The sequence below is a fragment of the Pelodiscus sinensis genome, chromosome 3 (assembly GCF_052426305.1).
Source record: "Pelodiscus sinensis isolate ZL-2025 chromosome 3, ASM5242630v1, whole genome shotgun sequence".
NCBI classification, from domain to species: Eukaryota; Metazoa; Chordata; order Testudines; family Trionychidae; genus Pelodiscus; species Pelodiscus sinensis.
The window spans coordinates 25,172,643-25,196,197 of NC_143054.1; the positions used below are offsets into that span (position 1 = coordinate 25,172,643).

At 40.4% G+C, this 23,555-nt stretch overlaps 1 protein-coding gene and 1 long non-coding RNA gene across 6 annotated transcripts in view; one reads left to right on the forward strand and one right to left on the reverse strand.

The window, feature by feature from the left end:
- NBAS (NBAS subunit of NRZ tethering complex) overlaps nt 1-23,555 on the forward strand; it is a 341,233-nt gene that overhangs the window by 283,960 nt on the left and 33,718 nt on the right. For all 5 annotated transcript variants that reach the window (XM_075923472.2, XM_075923475.2, XM_075923474.2 and 2 more), the window contains one exon: nt 664-859. In XM_075923472.2, the coding sequence (XP_075779587.2) occupies nt 664-859 (196 nt within the window). The remainder of the gene's footprint in view (nt 1-663; nt 860-23,555) is intronic.
- Nucleotides 714-21,784, reverse strand: LOC142827766 (uncharacterized). The gene is made up of 3 exons (XR_012902513.2): nt 21,650-21,784; nt 12,290-12,373; nt 714-848 (listed from the first exon to the last, which is right to left on the reverse strand). It is a non-coding gene; the product is annotated as an uncharacterized LOC142827766 (long non-coding RNA).

Sequence of the window (23,555 nt, forward strand, 5' to 3'; positions counted from 1 at the left end):
TTAGAAATTATGTTAATAGATTTTGACCTGTTCTTGTTCAAATTAGAATATTATGTGTGCCCCTTTTACATTTTGTATTGGAATTACTGGAATGACCTCATTTGGAATGGAGTCATGAAAGAATAATTCCTTCTTAGATTAGTAAATACTTCAAAAGTTTTATTTCTCTATAGTTCATATTATGTTAAATATTGGAATGTGTTTTGAAATGTATATTCTGGGAAGATGTAATATTACCTGTTTAAATGGTAATAATTGAGAAAATGGTGTTTTATGCATAGATGGTTCTTCATCATTCCTCTATGATGATTTAAAATTGATTAATGTGGGGAAATTTAAAGACTTCAGAATGGACTTTTGGAGAGGGTTAAGTTCCACAGTCTCTATTTCAAGGTAGCCAAATATGTAACCAGGTAACATAATCAATAACACAGAAATAATGCAATTCAGAGACACTGAATCTCTGGTTGTGTTCCAATAGATGTAATTCCCAGCTGCTTATGCTGCCTCCGAGTTAGAAGAGTTTGCAAAGTTCCCATTAAAGTTGTTAACAAATATGACCTTTGTTTACTTGTGATGTGGCTACCGGTGATAATTTCTTTAACATTTGGATTAAAATGACTAAATATTAATTAAAGCAGAATCATTTTGTTTGAATTACAGGGAGAAACTAGTTTCTTCAGATGATCTATTGGAGTGGTTGAGACCTTTCTGTGATGATGACTCCTTGCCAGTGAAGCCCCGCATTCAGGTCCTGCAGATTATGGAGCAAGCATTTCATCTCAGTGATGAGGATAGCCGGCTACTTGTTTTCTTCAGAACTCAAGCTGTTCTCAAAGCATGTTGGCCTGAGAAAAAGGTATAATTATTTACCCTTATATTAAGTGATAGCTATTACTGTGAGTTTGTGACAAGTGCTATGCAATGATAAATAGCCTCGTAAAAAAAAGTAGGTTTATTTAACAAACAGGAATAAAGCAGTAGAGAGAATGATTTTCAAATAACAAATATCCTGTTTATATTTTTACTCATTTAGTTATACTTTTCTCTACAAGCTAAGTTAGACAGGTTTCAGTCTTGAATTACAGCAGAACTATTCAACACCGGGGCGGCCCGTGGCTATAGGTGGACTCGGCCGCTGTCTAGGGCACCACCGCCCGGGGCGCCCGCCGATGACAACAGCCCATTGACGGACCTGCAGGTGGGGGTGCCCATCACGCATTCCGCCTGGGGCACCAGCTGCCGCAGCCAGCCTCAAACAATTCCTGCTTAACACGTGGCCCACAGCCCGTTTGTTTGCGGCCCGTGGTGTGGTTTGGGTTTATGTAGGGCTCAACACACAGCCCGCAAGTGGAAGCCAAAACACAAAAATAGTCAATATAGTGATCTTCTGTTGACATGCTATTTAGTAGTTAAATTCCTGAACTGTCATTGCTCATTAAAAGTGCTGTCATATGGGTGGAAATCAGGTAAATATTGCATTTCATTAATGTCAGCAGAACTGACTTAAATGGGGCCTGCATGTTGTGTAGTCTTGCCTTAATCTTTGTACTCATGCCTGTCTCAGTGTGAAAGAAGCTATTTACATATATTTGCATATATATTTGTATGTGTATGCAACCGCACTTAAGTTGCGGCCCTCGGCATGTGCTGTGAGAATCATTGTGGCCCCTGGAGCTTCCCAAGTTAAATAGCCCTGAGTTACAGGAACAGAGCAGGTTGTAAAAGAGGCTGTGTGAAATGACATGTCCTCAGTTCCCTTTTAGGGATGTTAAATATTGTTTATTTTAGTAATTGTGTAGCTGCAACAATTTTAAATTTTTAGCAGTTACACAATTACTAAAATACTTCCCTCCTCCAGCAGGGGCAGGGCCAGCAGCCAGTGTGCTCCCGGCCCCATTCCCAGGGAGCCGCCTGCCACTCTGCGCAGTACGGGATGGCAGGCCAGAGCCAGCCTACAAGGGGAGCCAGTTTAAAAATTGGCCAGCCTGCCAATTGAGCATGAAATGCATAGCACACAGAGAGAGGGGGTGTTGCAGTTAACCAGGACTATTAATTGATAAACGACCAACCAGAAGAGGTGTCTCCTTGCACTGGATGTTTGGAAAGCTCTGGGTTTCTACTTAAAAAGGACAAGGCCCTTCCACAGGTCCACTCAGCTCTTCACATAAGAACATAAGAACGGCCATACTGGGTCAGACCAAAGGTCCATCTAGCCTAGTAGCCTGTCTGCCGATAGTGGCCAGCATCAGGTGCCCCAGAGAGGGTGGACCAAAGACAATGATCAAGCGATTTGTCTCTTGCCATCCTTCTCCAGCCTCTGACAAACAGAGGCAAGGGACACCATTTCTATCCCCTGGCTAATAGCCTTTTATGCACCTAACCTTCATGAAATTATCTAACTTCTCTTTAAACTCTGTTATAGTCCTAGCCTTCACAGCCTCCTCTGGCAAAGAGTTCCACAGGTTGACTTTGTAGTCTACGTGTAGCAGGGGTGGGATTCCCCGATACCCTCCCAGAGGTTCTCAGTGGATCACCTCTGGTGTCCTTACATGCTACGAGTTGGCAGGAGCCCAGCTACCAGCATTGATCAGGGCCCACTCTTCCAGAGCTCAAGCTTCATCGCACACCTATCTCACTCATGTTTCAGTCTAGGATATCTGTCGAGCAGTGATGTATTCGTTAGTGCACTTTCACATCACACTATGCCATCATGCAGTAAGCTAGGGAGAATACAGGGTTCAGCAGGGCTGTACTGCAGTCTTCATGTCCTTAACTTCTACCCACCTCTGCCGATGCTGCTTACAGTCACCTATGTTGAATTGACATGAGCAAGCACTCGAAGAAAAGACAGTTTCCTGTTCCTTAATTGGTGTACTTCGAGATGTGTTGCTCCTGTGCATTCAACTTCCCACTGTCCTCCCTCTGTCAGAGTTCCAGCAAGAAGGACCTGAGAAGGAAGGGACCGAGCAGGGCCCTAGCTTGACACATCCACACCACTCCAGGGGGCGCTGGGACCCTGGCATGTACAGGTTTTTACAGGTACACATTTAGAAGAACACCAGTTACAGAACAGGTAACTGTCTTTTTTTCCCCACCCTCGTGAGATCTATCAGATGAATTCTAACCAATCCAAATTAATGAAGCAAGAAGTTTGGTCAGTTTGAAGGTCTTTTTAATTTCCATTATTTGTCCTACATTTCCCTTTCTCCCATGTAAAATCCCAACTTTCCGCTCTTAAGTCAGTCCCAGTTGCATTGTCCAGTGAGCAGACTAGAGGGATTCATGGCCACTATAAAAGCAGCAAAATCCTCTTATTACTACCTACCTAAGATGTTCTTGAAAACAGTGCAGCATGCAGTCTGTATTCCTGCAAAAGTGATCTCTAAAATGCTTCCATTCCCATCTGTCTCGTGTTTTGCCTTGAAGCTTGTCATTCTAGCCACTTATGGATAGACTAGAGTAGCTCCTAGAGAATGTACGCTAATTACATCTTGATATGCTAGACTACAACCATATGTAAGGTATGTCTTTATTTCTCTGACACTTTTCAATACCTGCTATGTGGTACCGATCTGTTCTAGTTTTTAGCCCATGAATAAAGTTTAGTTGGTTATCCATATTAAAAAATAGACTTTAAACTAGCTCATTTTACAAGTGACTATCTGTATTTGAAGTGCTTAGTACTAAAGCATTTTTCTTGGAGACTCATGTTTTTAATCTGCAAGGTTTAGAGGGGAAATATTCTTAACATGAAACTTCCTCGTTTTTATATCTCAACTCTCTTTGGACATTCTCTTGTTTTGAAAGCCGTAAGCATAATTTACTAAAAGACAGAATCATTCAGCAGCAAAGAACTGCTATTCACTCATTTTATAACTCTCACTTTTCCATTGTCACATTCTTTGAATTATCATCAAGCCCACAAAGAAGCAGCATTGAACGTTTTCACCTAGTTGCTAGAAAATTTTAATTTATAAAAAAAATGCTGATAATGTAAAACAAATAGCAGTATTTTTTTCTGACCCAGTTAGTTGATGATGGGTGTTTTTTCCTTAACTGCTTTGGATTATCACTCAACTACTTAAAGTAGACCTACCACTGCATTTGCGTTTAATACTTCAACCGTTCTTTAAATACGTGGATGTTTTTCCCTGTTAGTACTAAGTTTCCTTGGCACCATTTCTCTTTTTACCTGTAATTCTAATAGCGTACTTTCTAGCCTCAAAGCATTACAATTCTCCTATGTTCACCAACAGGTCCTTAAAAATACATGACAAATCACAAATAAATAATCCCCGGCTGTCATGTCCATAGAAGAAAAACACACAAGAAATTTTATTTGACAGATGCCTTCACAATTTTGATTTGGTGTTAGGAGAATTAGTAGATTTGTCCTATCTGCCTAATAATTGTGATTGTAAATAGCTTCACAGTTCAACTAAACAGTATTCATATTTTCATGATGTTTTAGGGGGGAATCTAGTATAATTCCAAACAGTCTCTAAAGGAAACGGTATATCTTCAAGTAACAATAAGTTTTGTTGCTTGAGCTCGAATAATAATAGTGGTCCCTCCTCTTCAAATGATCTTAAAGAGATTTAGAAATGTAACAAGCTGATATACTTGCTGTGTCCAGATTCAGTCTGAAATAATGGTGGTGGTGTGGCAGGAAACATTCACTAAAGTAAACCATGGCACAAGGTGTTAAATGACTGAATCTGCTATGGCAATGAAGGATGTTGTGGTGTGAAGAAACCAAAACTTTCCCACTAATGGGCAGATTGTAAGAGGACTGCACTTCAGGGGGTAGAAGTGCGGTGAGGCCATAGTGGCACATTAGAGCCACTGCCAGAAATTGTAGCTTTCATCTCCCGGGGAGAAGGCATGGGAGGCTGTGCCTTATGGCTAGAGCCCTTCACAGATACAATAATATAGATCTGTATCAAGTCCGCATCCAGCAGTATCAACCCACAATTCACTAGCTGTTTTTTACAGTAGCTACATCGACACCCACAGCAGCAAACTGTTTCACAAGTGGGATGTGAGTAGGGGTAGGGTCTTGCAGGGAAGAGGCAGCATGAGGATGGAGTCTTGGGGGTAAGGGATAGCATGGGGTGTTGAGGAGAAGGGGTGGCACAGGGAGGTGCTGAGGGAAGTGGTAGTGCATCATGTGCTTCTCCCTGGGGTTGGCAAGTGATAGCACATGCAGTAGCAGTGCATGTTGCATCATAGAATTGAAAGGAACCTCTAGAACTCATCGAATCCAATCCCCTGCCCTCATGGCAGGACCAAGCACTGTCTAGATCATCCCTGACAGGTGTTTGTCTAACCTGCTCTTAAATATCTCCAGTGATAGAGATTCCACAACCATCCTAGGCAATTTATTCCAGTGTTTAACCACCCTGACAGATAAGAAGTTTTTCCTAATGTCCAACCTAAACGTCCCTTGCTGCAGTTTAAGTCCATTGCTTCTTGTCCTGTCCTCAGAGGCCAAGGAGAGCAATTTTTTCTCCCTCTTCCTTGCAGCATCCTTTTAGATACTTGAAATCTATCATGTCCCCTCTCAGTCTTCTCTTTTCTAAACTAAACAAGCCCAATTCTTTCTGTCTTCCCTCATAGCTCATGTTTTCTCTGGCCTTTTAATCATTTTCGTTGTTCTTCTTCGGCTGTTCTCCAATTTATCCACATCTTTCTTGAAATGCAATGCCCAGAACTGGACACAATACTCTAATTGTAGTGGGATACCCATCTGCTATAATTCCTGAGGCCTGGGACAGGCCCTTTTGGGGATACTGGTGCTGCCCAAAGGACCTGAACTGGTGGACAGGAAGCTGCATGGTGAAAAGGTGCTAGACAGCCCCAACTGTGACCCGCTGCCCAGTCCCAGCTGCTGACACCTGGTCACTGGCCCTGAATGCACTGCACATCTTAGATTGCCTGAACTGGACACCACAGACCAGGCACCACTGGGCAGTTGTATCTGCATCCAGTCCACTATCTGCAATATTGTCTGTACATACGACTCTGTATTTATGGGGCCTCCCTGATGTTGGAAGATACAGTTTATGCATCCCTGCATCAGCTTTATTCAGTGTTTCTCTAAATACTCTATGTATAATTCGCTCTCCCACAGTACGCAAACTGATCAATATTGGGGATGAAACACGGTAGCATTTTAACAAAACACACCTATACTGCTTTATCAGCCAAGGAAGGGCTGTGCAGAAAAAGCCCACATGACTGTGTGCAAGGAGTTATAATACCTGGGAAAGATTTTAGTCATGTATCAGAGTTAACACGCTTGCTCTGACCAAAAGAAGTGGTCGTTTATCTGTCCTGAGACTCTCACAGGTGCTGCTCCTCTCAGATGAAAGAGGCCATCTCTGGCAGTATGTTGCCCCCTAACACTGTTTTTGGACATTTGTTGCCTTCTTCCATCTCGCACCTCTAATTGCATGTCTTTGTAGTCTCCCATCCAAATAGTGAAGTACGCCAACCCTGCTGAGTTTGTGAGCTCCAACAGGTTGTTTAGCTGTACAGTAATTCCTCATTTAACAGGTGCCTGCTTAACATATTTTCGTGATAGCACAATTTTTTTTTAAGGGAAGGTTTTTTGAATTACATGACAGTCCCTAGAATAACATGATTTCCCCAGCCAGCCCATCGCCGATGACTGTGCAGACCTTCTTCCATCTCCCTGCAAAGCGGTGGAGGGTTCGCCGCACCATTCCCCGGCGATCCCCCTCCCCCTCGCCAGACGCAGTGCGGGTCCCAGCAGACCTGTGACAGGGGCATACTTCCAACCCAGTCCTCCTCCCCTCTTCTCCCTTTCCCTTCCGCAGAGCCAAACACTTCCCCTCCCTGCTGTAACACAGTCCCCTTTCTCCCCCAACCTTATGTCCCGGTCCCAACAGATACCACCTCTTGAAACGCAACCCCCACCTTTTCCATTATTTTCAATGGGAAAATTGACCCCACATAACATGTTTTCACTTAACACGATCATTTTCTGAAACATATCTATAGTGTTAAATGAGGAATTACTGTATAGTCAAAGACAACACCTCCTCTTTCATCAGAACTATGTAACACAAGTATACAAGACACAGAGAGCAGATGGAACTACCTGTAGTTTTGGTCCCGTTTACAGAACTGATTGTTTTTTTCTTAAAAACAAGGAATGTGCACCATTTTTGTTCTCATCACAGAAAGGTCAAATTCAAATAGCAGAAGAAATAGATAAGTATAGCATATGTTCTTCGTAGAGGGAACTATTCTACCTATTTATAGTATGGGGGGGTGGCATTGAAGATTATCTTGCAAAAATGTTGCTACAGGTCATATACCCCTCATACCACAAGGTGGTTCATCTACTCCTTCAATGCTTTACTCTTCAGCTGCTGAGCAAACAAGGCATAATTAAGAAAGAGTCTAGTATTATCCTTTCGCAAACACTCAAGTATGTACTCTATACCCATTGAGCTAAAAGTCTTCAGAACTAATAAGATATGGATTTTATTTTAAAAGTTATAAAAACAGTTTATATATTTGACATAAGTTATAGCTATTCTTTAGGCTTTTTCTATTTCTCATACACAGTACATCAGAGGACACCTCTTAGTGTAATTTTTAACAAGTTAGTCATATCATAGTGGAGATGTAAAAATGTGCACATTTAAATTATCCAGTAGGGTCAAAGCTTTGGTTTTTGTTAATTTTTGGGGTGTTTTACCCTGAATAACTAACTAAATTGTTAAAAAGTGTTAGGCTGGTATGTCTATCGGGTGCCATCTGAAGTTCATTTTGTTTTGCCTTTGCTAAAGAAAAGAATGTAATGAGCTAGTGCTTAGGCTATGCATTTCCTTTTTGTATGGAAGTAATATCATGGATTGGTGACTAACCCAGGATGTGATATGAGTGAGTTGCTATATTTGAAAAAGGAAACAGACACACCTTGAGGGTAAATACTGGTTTCTAGTTCCTAAATCTTAACAGATTAAATGAATCCACACTGTTAATTGGGATATCATTTGAGTCACCAGATTTTTGCAGATTAACATGTTAGTGACCACATACAATAGAAAGCAAGGATAGTTTATCACAGACTGTACTGCAACCGTTTATATTTGAAATGTCCTGTTAATTACTTTTCAGAGTGGTTCACGGTAAACTAGTAAAATACTGTCTTAGAAATATAAAAGTCCAGGCTACATAGCTCAAACTGTTACATCTTTTGTTGAAAATTGAAAGAAGAGCACCAGATTTGTACATGTGGTATGGGGTATGCAGGTAAACAGCGCCAAAATTAGCAAATTTCTGTTGCATTGTGTTAATACTTCAATCTTACATTTTATTCAAAGATCCCAAAGTTATTCACAGAATGATTGTCCCAACTTTACAGATAGAGAAATTGGGACACAATGAACTGCTGGTTGAACTAAGAATAGAACTTAGCGCTTCCAGACTTATGCCCAAACAGATGCTGCATTTGTACCACTTTTTAAGTATTCCTACTCTTTTTAACTATTTAAGAAGAGTTCCCCCCTCATTTATAAAGTGACCATTCTCACCTAGGGTATGTTTACACTGCAGAGGAAGATCGAAGCTGCCACTGTAGATCTTCCAAGGTTTGAATTGTTGGTCTAGTTAAGACAGCTAATTTGAAGTGAGGGGGCACTCCAGTCGATGCCAGAAACCCTGCTTTCACAAGGAGTAAGGGAAGTCAAAGGAAGAGTGCTGTAGTGTAGATGTACCCCTAGAGAACAGAATGGACAAAATAATGCTAAAATAGTAAAGCCCTTTGAGATGTCAGTGAAAAATTACATTCCTGATTTCTCCTTGGGACTTAGATAGAAATGTATTTCTGAGACTTCTATATTAGTTGACATTTAAATAATTGCAGGCATAGAGTGCCTGTTCTCTTTCAATAGTTAGAAAATATCTTTATTTTATTTTATTTCAGTGTCACATTATTTCAAAAATTGTTTATTCTTTTTTATCCTGTTTTAAATAATTTTTGTATCCCTTTATAATGTTCCTTTCTTTCCCCAATCCCTATATAATACCTACAGATACATAAGATAATGCAAAGGATGGATGTGGAATCTTATTGAGTAAAGATAAATTCAGTGATATTGCAATGTTCAATACCAGAAAATGTGTGAAAGCCACCCTCAGTATGTCTAGTAATCGTCTTAGTTGAGCTTTGCACACATCAAAGGAGGACTTAATATTTAATTATGCTCTAGGTGCTATAAGTAATGGTCCCACAAATCAATATGCTGCTGGGAAGCAGGCCAGCTCGTGCAAAATTAAAACTGCGCTTTATGCAGGCAGCTACCTATCTAACCGTCAGAAACACAGCAATTTCCAGTTCTCTAATGATTAGTTAACGAAATTAAAAATTCAAAGGTCCCCATTTTTCAAAGGCTTGAGAATCCTTCATTCACATTCCAGTAGCATCCCACAGCTACTGGCAGGAGGGGAGGCATGTGTTGTTTTAATCCCCTTGATACATTTTATCTGAGCTCTTCAGGTTCTGTAATTTTCTAGTTAGTTGGTGCATGAAAAATATGGGTCAAAATACTGACATTTTCTTCAATTTTTTTTCTTTTTTGGGTAAGAGAAAATGTGTATCTTAGAATTTTCATGTTTAAAATTTTATCTTATCCATTTAGGATAAATAACTCATTCGCTGTCATAATAAATGAGAAACAATAGAATTTATAAGGACTCCCAGCAGCATGACTAATGTATGTATATTATATCTATTTATGGGACAGCATGTGAACATATTGGTTATTCAATTTGGTGACCAATTCTATATAATTTGTAGGAGTAAAAAGTTAGAGTTTTACCCTGGGAAGCAGAAGCTAGTATAGCAATGTATGAACTTTAGCAAAAGTTCTGTATATAAAACCAATATTTATTTTAAAATAAGTAGTTAGTACATAGGATTGTGTAATCATTATAAGAATAACATTTGTCATTTATATTTGTATGTGATTTGAATCAAAATAGCATGTATAGTTTAGAGATGATAATCTCATTTAGAGTTGCCTTTATTTTTGGTATATCATACATTATGTTCTTGAGACCATTTTTGAGAATCAGGAAGTTACCGAAGTATGAATTCAGAGCCTATCTTTAAGCTCCTGGGGGTTTTTAAGTGATAGCATTGAAAAGTGGCATGAAGAGTGTGTATGTGGGTGTGAGAGACAGACAGACAGACATGAGAGTTCTTTTAAATAATGGTACCAGTACTTTTTCCTACATTTTCATCCTGGAAGATGTCCCCTACTATTACTACCACCCAGAAGAACTCTGTACTGGACAAAAGCAGTGTATCTTGATCTAACATCAAATCAGAAAGAACTACTCACAAAAATAAGACTGGGTTTACAGGGTACTAATAATTGTCCAATCTCTCTTGAATGGCAAAGGTCTTACGTGTGAACAACATAATATAATAGTGGCTTTTTCTTTGTTACTGCCCTTGAATAAGACCTGGTCTATGCTGGAAGCAATGTCAAACTAAGGAACTCCATTCCAGCTACACCCTTTAGATCAAGTTACCATGGTATCTCAAGAGTGAGGGATTGATGGGAGAAACTCTCCCATTGACTTACCTTACTCTTCTCAATCCAGTGGAGTACTGGAATTGATGGGAACATGAATGGCGGTTGATTTAGCAGGTCTTTACTAGAGCCACTCAATCTACCCTGAGCGCTCAATCTCCACAGCGCTAATCTCCTGGTAAGTGTTGTGCAGATTGCTATATCAATTGTTTTTGAGCTGTCTTGTTCAGTGGCTGAATGGTTAAAGCATTCAGCTACAGTTCGGTTCAAGTCTTGCTTAGTCAATCTCAAACTGAAAGACTAGTACACCCAGCTGCGGAGTGGTCTTATCTATCAGGTTAGGGCAGTCAAAGACTGTCTGATATGATTGTGGCTACATTACACCCTTGTGTAACATTGGCTATGAAACTAATGTGCCTTAACTACATCAGCCTGATGAGCCATTCACTCAGGAGAAACTTTTGATATCTTGTAACCTCTGAAACTTTACCTAATGCATAAAAAGCAATGATTCTATCTTTTTAAGTCAATAAATTAATTCAAAGTTGCTTATCATTGCCTTGGATCATTTGCTTGTAGTGCAGGCGACTTTACCAAAGGGAAAATAAGTCAGAAGAGAAAAGTACAAATTTTTAATGTTTAACTGTAAAAAGAAAAAAAAGGAAACAAAGAAACTCAATTTGCTGATTATGTACTTTCTCCACGTGAAAAAGTGCAGAAGGCATTGCTTCTGAGAACATCAGATTTAATGATGTGATTTATCAGTATGCATTCAATCAAAACAAAGAAACCATCAGATGAAATGAGAAGAGATATAGAATGGTTTGAATGTTCCGTGTATGAATCTTAGTTTGAAATATATATGTAGATATAATTTATAAATGTCTTTCCTGTCCTGTGGGGAGAGTATATTGATCAGAGTGATGAGAAAATGGGCATGTCCTGCTTTCTTGAAAACATGAAGAATATAGGAGTTGTTATATTGTATCAGAACATTGTATCTAGTCTTCTATGACCAGAACCAGATACATCAGAGGAACATGAAAGAACCACACAATAAGCAAATGTGGGATAATCTACCCTCCATATTAACTCGCTTTATCATCTTTTCTTTTTGGAGACTTGATTTAAAGTCTGAAGAAAGACATTTCTTATCAGTTTAAATTTTTTATAACCAATAGCTGTTAATACTGGATAGTCTCACAATACATATATGTTTGAATCACTTTTAGAATCTTGCTAAATTCAACACTTGTTGACAGTAAGTTCTGTGGTTTAATTATATGTGTGAAAAGTGTTTCCTGTTTTGCTTTTTTCACCTTTTAATTGTATTGAATGTGTCCCTTTGTTCTTGTACTATGGAAGAGAGAATAGAAGCTCAATATCTACCGTCTCCATAACGTTCATTACTATACAATTTATCATTTGTTACTTCATATATTTTATAATGTTGCCATTATTGTCTTGTTCCTAAAGTGAGCAATTCTAATAGTTTCATCTCACTTCATATGAAAGTTTTTCTATGTCTATAATCACTTTTATCACTTGTCACTGAACCCACTCTGATTCTGCAATATATCTTTTGAGATGAGGTGACTAGTATTTCAGAGGAAGCTGCATTATTTATTTATACAATGACAAAATATTTTCTGTAGTATTCATAATCTTATTCCTTATACAACCTAACACTTTGCTTTTTTTGAATGTACCTGCTCACTGAGGAGGGGTCTTGATTGAGCTGTCCACAGTGGCTTTTAGGTCACTTTCTTCAGTTGATACAGTTAACTGAGGACCTTATAAAACATAAGAATTGGTTTTTTTTCCCTTCCAATATCCATTATTTTGTATTTTTCAACATGGAATTTCATCTCCTGTCATATAATCTGTTTTTTCTCACATTCCTCTGTGATCTTTACCAACCTTAATGACTTTGCATTATCTGCAACTTGATACTTCACTGCTTACATCCTATCTAGAGAGAATCAATGAATATATTAAATTAGAAGATTTTCCCAGTGTTGCTTGGGTCCTTAACTCAATTAATTTTTGTTTGGAAAATAAAATGAAAATGTACATGCTTCATTTAAATCATTGCTCTGGGTTAGAGCTGGTGATGAGGGGTTCAGTATGCAGGCTTCCCCAGGGAAAAGACTATCTCAGCCTTCTCTCACTGCAGGCCAGGTCAGAAGTGCCTTTCCATGGCCACTACAGCTCCAGCGGGCACAGCCGAGGGCGGGGGAGGTTCATGTCACCCACATGGGACAGGTCCATGTTCATGTGGCCCCTGCATTCCCTAGCCAGATCAAGGAATGAAGCAAACTGTGCATTTTTCCCATGGTCCCTAGTGAAGAGGAACAGCCAACAATGTCCCAGTATGAATCTGTGGAGGGGAAAGGTGCCTGTGGGGTAGGAGGCTTGAGACTGGGGAAGTCCATAGGAGGGGTCTGGGTGCACAGCCATTCCCTTTCATCTGATTGGCATCTTTTCTTTATGGTTTTATGAGAAACAATTCTATTCCAGGCATATCCCATTTTCCTGGCATAGCCAAATCTTTACCTTTAATGTATGATAAGAGGAAGCTGTGTACCAAATTTAGTGGTCCTGGCTCTTACCATTTAGGAGTTCTTGAACAAACAGACAAACTCTCTCAAGTATCTAGTAGACTAGAAAATGTCCCCAGCGTTGCTGAAGTCCTTGCCACAAATACATTTTGTTTTTCTTCAATTAAATCATTGTTCTGGTGTGGGGCTGGAGATGAGGTGTTCAGTGTGCAGGCTGTGCCAGGGAGAAGACTACCTCAGCCTTCTCTCACCTCAGGAAGTTGGGGCCAGGTGAGAAGCACCTCTCCATAGCTGCTGCAGCTCCAGCAGGCACACCCAGGGGAGGAGTGCCATCAGACAAACTCTCTGAAATATATAGTGCATAACTGTCCTTTTCTCCGCCCTTGCCCCCTGCTGGCCCAGTGGGGTTATAGCTGTCCTGGTTCCCATCTCTGGACCCTTGCTGCCCATTGTGGTCTTTTTACAGTATAACTGTCCCTCCTACCAGACCCCACCCTTTCTGTTTTATGATAAATAATCAAATTCCAGGCATATCCTATTGTCCTAACACAACCACATCCTTGAAGTAATGATAAGAGGAAGCTGCATACTAAATTTGGTGGTCTTTGCTCTTAGCATTTAGGAGAAGTTCTTGCACAAACGGACTCACGGACAGATAAAAAATGCACGTTTCTAAAATATATTAGTAAGAACTCCAGACTTAGTGCAGAGCCTGGAATCTATTAGCCTTTTACCATTTCAACTGACCATTCAGTCCTAACTCTTTTGTCTAACTAGACCATTTTTGGTCCATGACAATATTATGCCTTCGCTCCATAATGTAGTTTCTTGAGAGGAATATTGTGAAAGACCTTTTAAAAGTCAACATTTTAAGCTTGTTCTCCTTTATCCCTAACTCTATTGATGTATTAAAATATTTTAAATAGATTAAACACAGTTTTCCTTTGCAGAAAGCGTACTAGTTAGCCTCTATTATATCATGGTCTTCTATGTTTTTGTTATTCTGTTTTTAATAATTGTTTAAGCAGATGTGCCAACTACACATGTATGGCTTATTAGTCATAATGTCTCTGTAATTAGTCTATAATTTCCTCTGTGACTCCAGAGCCTTTTCTAAATATAAGTACAATATTCACCATCCTCCAGTCCTGTGGAATTGTAACAGGTTTTAATGAAATCACATATATGTGTTAGCAATTCAGCTACTTCATAATTAACTTCCGTCAAAACTCATATATGTATACCATCTGTGCTTGTCGAGTTAGTGCTTTTTAAATTATCCATTTGTTCCATGCACTTGATGTAGTGCAGAATTAAGTGTCATTCTCACATAACAGTGTGCCTTTGTGGACTGTTAAATTCGAACAACATGCTGACATGCCAACCAGACTTTCATTTGAAACTCTCGCATACTCATGATAGAAGCAAACATTTGTGGAAGGCAAATTTCCAAAATCTTATAGTAATTATCCCTTTAATTCAGTTGGATTCCTCTATCTGGGTATAGATTCAAAACAGCAAACCCCACAAACATTACCACATAGGACAGAGGCGTAGTGAGGGTGTTATGTGCCCGGGAGCAAAAGAAACATTTGCACCCCCTCCCCTCCGCCATGTGACACAGCCCCGAACCTGGTGCACAGCTGAGGGGAACTTGTACTGCATGTTCCCCCACCCCCTACAGTTTAGGGCAGGGCTCCCGCATGCACTAACCAGCCAGTGGAGATGGAGGAGGGTCGGGCTTGGAGCAGAGAGGCAGGGAGGAGGCTCCAGCTGCCGGTGGCAGGTGGAGTAGGAGCACGTGAGCTGAAGGGATAACGGGGGGAGCAGAATGGGATTAAATTGGAGCCTCCCTATCATGGTGCCCAGGGGCAACTGACCCTGCCAGCCCCCTCGCTTCGCTATGCCACTGCCCCACCTCCTGCAGATCTATCATCTTATGCATGTGCAAAATCTGTGAGAGCCGTCCCATGAATCTGCAGTTAGTGTCTGTGGTGCCTGCTTCTGGGTGGTGTCTCAATGCTGCCACATTCACCTCTAAAGAGGGGGCTTCCCAAAGCAGGTCCTTGCTGCTGACCCCCAAGGCATCCACAGGTCCAGTCTCCTTTCAATGGGCCCACTTCTCAGGGCTTATTGATCTTGGATCTGTCTTCCATCCCCTCTCCAACCTTTGCAACTGCCCAGAGGTGCTCACCTTCCGCCTTATACATTCCCACCTCAGTCACCCTACAGGGACAGTCTCTGCCTCACTTGTCCTAGGGACTATTCTACCAAGATGTAATACAAAGTTTCCATGTGAAAGGACTCAATACAAAGCTAAAAACTTCAATGAGAGAATAATTAATACAGAGACCTGTCCACATCTGCTGCCGGGAGACACCTCTGCCTGCCTCCACTCTTCTCCCCCAGAGTCTACAGCCCCATTGCAAAGGGAGGGGAAGAAAAGAGGCTGAGGCCCATCCAATGGGACTGAAGCAGTCATGAGCAAGACATGCCCAGGAGGAAGAAAAATTGTTCTCCTTGGCCTCTGAGGTTAGGATGAGAAGCAATGGGCTTAAATTGCAGCAAGGGAGGTTTAGGTTGGACATTAGGGAAAAACTTCCTGCCTGTCAGGGTAGTCAAACACTGGAATAAATTGCCCAGAGAGATTGTGGGATCTCCATCACTGGAGATATTGAAGACCAGGTTAGACAGACACCTGTCAAAGATGAGCTAGGGCAACTCAACTTTGGAAGCCCCAGGGACCACACTGATACTTACAGAACGTGCTGAGGGCCTCAACTTGAGTGTGGTTGCATATGCAAGCAAATAAATACAAATAGCTTCTCTCACACTGACAGGCATGAATACAAAGATTAAGGCAAAACTACACAACACACAGGCCCTATTTAAAGCATGAGGGGAATGTAGGCTGAGGGGGTGGGTATCAAGGAAAAAGAGGGCAAAGGAGGTATGGGCAGTGAGAGAAGGGGGAGGAAACAGGAGGGTGCCGGTGCCTGGAGCTTCTTGGGGTGAAGCAGAAGGGCAGACATCTGCAGGAGAGGGACCAGTCTCAGAGGAGAGAGGCAGGGCAGGTGTGTAGAGGGAGATGTTAGGAGAGGGGATGAGGAGGGGTAGCTCACTTGATCAGAGTGGGGCTACTGGAGGAGTGGGCACAGGGGGGAGAGAAGGTCACAGGAAGGCTGAGGGCAGTGAGAAGGGCAGGAGTCAGGACAGCAGAGGAGGGTGAGGGGTTGGGGGGCAGCAGGCACCAAGGGAGCAGATGGAGCAAGGGGAGGAGACATGGCAGCAGAGGGAAAACGTAGACGTTTATAAGATATTTATTAATAACTTGGTTGATATTTATTAAGAACATATTAGTAATTACTGTTCTTATTCTTATTAGGAATTTATGCCATTAAAAAAAACATTTTTTTGGAGGGGGGAGGGTGATGAGTCCCTTTTTTGTCTGGCGAGTAGGGTTTTCCATAATTTGTCGAGCCCTGTCTATAGGGGTATATTATCGACCACCTGATCAGGACAGTGATCGTGACTAGGAAATGCTAGGGGAGATTAGAGAGGCTATCAAATTTAAAAAACTCAATAATAATGGGGGATTTCAACTATTCCCATATTGATTGGGTACACGTCACCTCAGGATGGGATGCAGACACAAAATTTCTTGATACCTTAAATGACTGCTTCTTGGAGCAGCTGGTTCTAGACTTCACAAGGGGGAAAGGCTAGTCTTGATTTAGTCTTAAGTGGAGCACTGAATCTGGTTCAAGATATATATATATATATATATATATATATATATATATATATATATATATATATATATATATATATATATATATAACTGGACTGCTTGGAAATAGTTAGCGTAATATAATGCAATTTAAATGTTGAATTTTATGGGAAAAACACCTCAGCAGCCCAACACTGTGGCATTTAATTTCAGAAAGGGGAACTACACAAAAATGAGAGAGGTTAGTTAAACAGAAATTAAAAGGTACAATGACAAAAGTAAAATCTCTGCAAGCTGCCTGGAAACTTTTGAAAGAAAACATAATAGAGGCCCAACTTAAATGTATGCCCCAAATTAAAAAACATAGACACACAAAAAAGTGTCACCATGGCTTACCAACTAGGTAAAAGAAGTAGCGACCGATAAAAAGATATCTTTTTAAAAGTAGAAGTCAAAACCTAGTGAGGAAAAAAGAAAGTACCATAACTTTGTCAAATTAAGTGTAAAAATATAATAAAAGCCAAAAAGAAGTTTGAAGAACAGCTAGCCGGAAACTCAAAAAGTAATAGTAAAAAGGTTTTTTTAAGTACATCAGAAGCAGTACAACCAGTGGGGCTCTTGGACAATGGAGATGCTAAAGGAGCACTCAAAGATGATAAAGTGATAGCAGAGAAGCTGAATGAATTCTTTGCTTCAGTCTTCACGTTTGAGGCTATTGAGGAGATTCCCAAACCTGAGCCATTCTTTTTAGGAGACAAATATGAGGAGTTGTCCCAGATTGAAGTGTCATTAGAGGAGGTTTTGAACAAATCGATAAACTTAACAGTAACAAATCACCGGGACCAGATGGAGTTCACCCAAAAGTTTTGAAAGAACTCAAATGGGAAATTGTGGAAATATTAACTACGGTTTGTAACCTATCCTTTAAATTGGCTTCCATACCTAACGATTGAAAGATAGCTAACATGATACCAATATTTAAAAAGGGCTCTAGAGGTGATCCTGGCAATTACAGACCAGTAACTCTAATGTCAGTATTGGGCAAATTAGTTGAAACTATAGTGAAGAATAAAATTCAGACACATGGATATATATAATTTGTTGGGGGAAAGTCAACATGATTTCTTTAAAGGGAAATCATGTCTTACTAATCTATTAGAGTTCTTGGAGGGGGTCAACGAACAGGTGGACAAGGGGGATCCAGTGGATATAGTATACTTAGATTTCCAGAAAGCCTTTGATAAAGGTCCCTCACCAAAGGCTCTTAAGTAAAGGAAGTTGTCATGGAATAAGAGGGAAGGTCCTCTCATGGATTGATAACTGGTTATAACTACAGGAAGCAAAGGGTAGGAATAAATGGTATGTTTTCTGAGTGGAGAGAGGTAACTAGTGGGGTCCCCTAAGGGTCTGTCCTGGGATCCAGCCTATTCAACTTATTTATTAATGAGCTAGAGGAAGAGGTAAACAGTGAGGTGGCAAAATTTGCAGATGATACCAAACCGCTCAAGGTATTTAAGACCAAAGCAGACTGTGAAGAACTTCAAAAAGATCTCACCAAACTAAGTGATTGGGCATCAAAATGGTGAATGAAATTTAATATTTATAAATGTAAAGTAATGAACACTGGAAAAAATAATCCCAATTATATGTACAATATGATGGGGACTAATTTAGCTACAACTACTCAAGAGAAAGCTCTTGGGTCATTGTGGATAGTTCTCTGAAAATATCCACTCTTTGCAGCGGCAGTCAAAAAAGCAAATAGACTCTTAGGCGTCATTAAAAAAAGGGATAGGGAATAAAATAGAGAATACCTTATTGCTTCTATGTAAAACCATGGTATGCCCACATCTTGAATATTGTGTACAGATGTGATCGCCTCCTCTCAAAGATATATTTGCATTGGAAAAGGATCAGAAAACAGCAACGAAAATGATTAAGGGTTTGGAATGGGTCCCATATGAAGAGAGGTTAAAAAGACTTGGACTTTTCAACTTAGAAAAAAAGGAGACTAAGGGGTGATGTGACAGAGGTCTATAAAATCATGACCTGCTGTGGAAGAAGTGTATAAGGAAAAATTATTTACTTATTCCCACAATAAAAGAACTAGGGGTCACCAAATGAAATGAATAGGTAGCAGGTTTAAAACAAAGAAAAGGAAGTTTTTCTTCTCTCAGCACACAGTCAACCTGTGGAACTCCTTGCCAGAGGATGCAGGGAAGGCTAGAACTTTAACAGGGTGCAGAAAAGAGCTAGATAGATTCATGGAGGTTAAGTTCATCAATGGCTGTTAGCCAGGATAGGTAGGAATGATATCCTTAGCCTCTGTTTCTCTGGAGGTGGGGTGACAGGGGAGATATCATGTGAGGATTACCTCTGTGTTCCCTCCCTCTAGGGCATCTGGTATTGGCCACTGTCAGCAGACAGGATACTGAGCTAGATGGACCTTTGGTCTGACCCAGTATGGTCATTCTTATGTTCTTATCAGTGATGGTCTCGATGGTACTGGGTCCTGCAGTGAGGGCAGGGGACTGGACTCGATGACCTCTCGAAGTCCCTTCTAGTTCTAGTGTTCTGTGGTTCTACGAAGATATCATCAGTGTAGCCCAGGTAGAATAGGATTGTTAGGGGGTGAAAGCTGAGGAAACATTTGAGTTCAGCCATAAGTTGTTGATATTTGGGGGGGCCATGCGAGTGTCGCTGTGCCGCTAACTTAAAAGATATAAATAGTCCCCAAATTGGAAATAGTTGTGGGTATATGTTTCTACTGTAAGGGGAAACAGAAAGCTCCGTGGAACAGGTACTGTCTCTGTATTCATGCACTTCTTCCTAATGTTTAAATGCTATTGTAATACAAATATAATAATTCCAAAGTGCTAGTGACCTCAGCTACACTAAAGTTTCTCCAAGAGGTTTAGTTGGAGTCCATTCTAACATTTCTCTACTATAATTATTAAATTCTGCTTATCTTTTTCCTTTCCTACTTTTGCAATTCACTGCCCATTACATCCCATTAGTGATGAATGAGGAGAAAAGCTGTGCAACAGAATAAGAAATTATTTTTCGGATAATTGTCTTTTTGTTAGCAACGTCTCTCAGAATTTAACACATCCTGGTAAATGACCAGAATGTATATTGAACGTTTTCTCTAAAGGGGGTCTTAAACGTGTTGTGTGTCTGTTAATTTAATAAACTATATCAAGATACTGTAGCTGATTGCTGAAGTTTTCTATGGTTGTGGAAGTTTCTTTCTGATGGTGTGAACTGAAGGGCAGACATTTATTCCAGAGCCTTGGCCACCTTTGAAGGGAGGGAGGGGAGGCATGACATTAGCCCATGAGTAATGAATTTGGAAAGATGCTGCTAACAAAAAACAAAAATCAGGTAAGACATTTTTCATTCCTCTCTGTAAATTATGCTTCTGTGTTTGTTGCCTTCACTGGGTCAGCTTTCCAAATTTTGATTACTTGATTTAGTTAAAATATGAAACATTACCATTTAGCCACATAGGTGTTTTTCTGGTCTTTCTGTTTCCCTTTTTGTTTGATAGTGCTTTTTCTTTCTGAGACTGTTATTGTTCCCTTAAGTAGTATCTAAGCTACCTGTAAGGATTCTACTTCCTATCTTTGGACTTTAGGGTCTTTTTGACCAAAGTTCTCATTTTATTAAAATCTTCCTTTTAATGTTTAACGTCTTTGTCACTTTTCAGTATTCACTTACATGTTGAACCTAATTATACTGTGGTCAGTATTACTTAGATGTTCAGCTGCTGTTACTTTTTGAGTTAACTCCGCTTAAGACAAAGTCAAGACAACTTTTTATTTTGTGTGCTTCAAAACTAATGGTTGCAAAAAGGAATCACATGAATTGTCAACAAATTCTATCAGTAAACCTTATCCCATTGTCATATTTAACCAAATTATACATGGGTTAAAATAAATTAAGTTAAAGCTCACTGCAGATCTAACTCAAGCATGGTTTGAGGACAAGAAGGATTTTTTTTCCTCTGAGCAACATTGAGGGAGTATCAAGACTTCCTTATAGCATGCTGGATGCCAAATAGATGGTGATAATAAATAAGAGGGGCAATTTTAAACCAACAAAACAAAAGGTGAAATGTAGAGTGGGACTGTAGGATACTGTCACAATTTATATCTAGTTCAGGAGGTAAGAGGCTTTACGGGTCCAGCTATGAGAGCAAACCTGAGCATGGATCCTAGGGAGGGAATTTGTGAACCCTCTTACCTTGAGGCAAAAGGGTGCCTTGTATCTAGGCAGACTGAGCTTTCCTTCACAATATCCTATTTTCTGGTTGATGAATGAAAGAAGGGATTCAGTACTAAGCTGAACTATGAATTGAGCAGTGGAGGTTTGATAAGATAGCCAACCCGCATTACTTGACTATATGGTATGAGGCCATTTATCACTTAATTCAGGGATGGGCAATAATTTGTGGTGGAGGGGGGCACTCCAAGATTTTTGAAAGTGGTCAAGGGCCGCACTTTTCTGTGGAAGTGCAGGGTCTAGGATGATGCAGAAGGGCACACAGAGTAAGGGGCGGGGGTGTGGGAGGCAGTGTGAGGTCTGAGAGGGAATTTGGGAAAAGGAGGGAGTTGTGACCTGGGAGGGGGTCTGGATGCAGGATTCTGGCCTGGAGGAGTGGTGTAGGAGGGGTCCAGGGTCTGGGAGGGAGAGTTTGAATGGTGACCTGGGGGAGGGAGTTGGGGTGCGGGAGGGGCTGGGGTGCCAGAGACAGGCCCTGGCTGGGAGGTGCTTACCTAAGAGTCTCCCAGCCAGCAGCCCTGCAGCACCCCTGAGGCAGGTTCTATGATTCTAGTTCAATTAGTTCTGGGATAGGAGAACACTCCAAAGAGGCTCCTCTTCCTGCTCGCATTCATTACCCTGAATGCTCTCTCAGTCCTCAGGGGCAGACCACAAGAAGGAGAATCCCTACAGCAAAGCCCCAGCTCTGCAGCCTGTCCTACCTGACTGTTATGATCTCTTTGTGAAGTCACCAATTCCCAATGTCCTTTAACCAATAAGCTGCGGCGCTACAAAAGGTGTGATGTCACTGCCATGCCTGCCCCTGCCCTGCAGTGCTGAAGTCTTATCCCTGGCCAGCCCCTTTGTAGCTCCTCTGTCACACCCATGCACTGTCCCTTTAAGGGAAATCGGTCCTACTCTGTTGTCTCCCTCTTCCCCACCTGGCACTCTGAGTCACTTACAATCCATCCACTGTGTGTGTCCCTCTCTCCAACACCTGCTCTGCAGAGATGAACACCCTGACTTCATCATTCTCCTCTCCTCTCATTCCCCCTCTCCCCCCCACACACACTCTCTACCCAGAAGAATATTGAGAGCAGCTCTGCTGCAGGATGGAGCAAGGTGGGGAGAATGGCCACTGAACACATTGCCAGCTGCAAATATGCATGCTCGAGAGAGATGCTTGGCAGACCAAATCCAGAACATGGGAGACTGATTTTGCCCACCCCAACCCAGTGTTTTAGGATAATTTAAAGGAAATTAAATAATTGAAAAAAATAAAAGGTTTTACTTTTGTTCATTTTGTAATAGTTATATGTATTTCATTGGCCAAATGCCCAGCTAAAATATTTACTATTGATTTTTACAATGAGTTAGCAGTGTGAAAGCTACCTTGCAAAAGTTCTGTTTGACTCGTATATTTACAGATTTTGTACAGAAGTTATTGTGAATAAATATGCAAAAGGTGAATATTATTTGAACTTTTTTGCTAACCTATCTCATTTTTAAAGCCTTCCTCCCCACCCATAACTCACGCTGATTTGTTCATGTATTTTAATGCCCAAAGAGGGAATACTCAATTAACTGCAATGAGCTTTAATCATATGGCTCTGTTCATGAAGAGGAGTTTAATGACTTATCTTCTTCATATAGTCAGAATGTACCTCAAGATGGTAATGTAAGCAATGACTGTCCAGTGGTTGAAGAATGGGACTGGTACTTGTGGGAGATTTGGGTTCAGTTTCTGGCTGTGTCAAAGACATCCTGTGCAATCATATCCGGGACTCAGTTTCCCAATTATATATTAACAATAGTATGTTTTGTCTGCATGATCTGTTTAGATTGTAAGTTTTTTGCAGCAGGCACTAGCTTGTATTATTTTTACATGGTGCTTATGAGGGTAGTATCTTTATTATAATACAAATAATAGTTTCCACTATTGCTTTTAAAACTCTGTAGTACCTAAGCACAGTATTCCACTTCGAGTGGAAGCTTTAGTTCCTGATTTCTTTTTCTAGGGCTAAAGAAAAATATTGTATGTTATTTTAGCATAGTATTTTAAAATATACCCCATATAAAATCCATACTTTTTATTTAAAGGTGAGCGGTTGTGAATAAAAAGGAAAATATGCATTTTAGCAGGGGTTCAGAGCAACTTGTGGTGTATTCTAGCAACAAGGAACTGTTTCTCAGCAATTCTGTCCTTAATGTGAATATTTTGAAATGCTTACATTTGCAATCTGGTTAAAGTAATAAAATAGAATTTACAAGGATGCAAATCAGTAAACAGTTGGTTGAAATTCCAGGACGATAATGGCAGAAGCATTTGTATATGGTATCTATCACTGATTTTGAATAAGAATATAACTTTTCATAATATCCTGGCATTTATAATCAAGGAAAACAAACATTTTGAGTTCT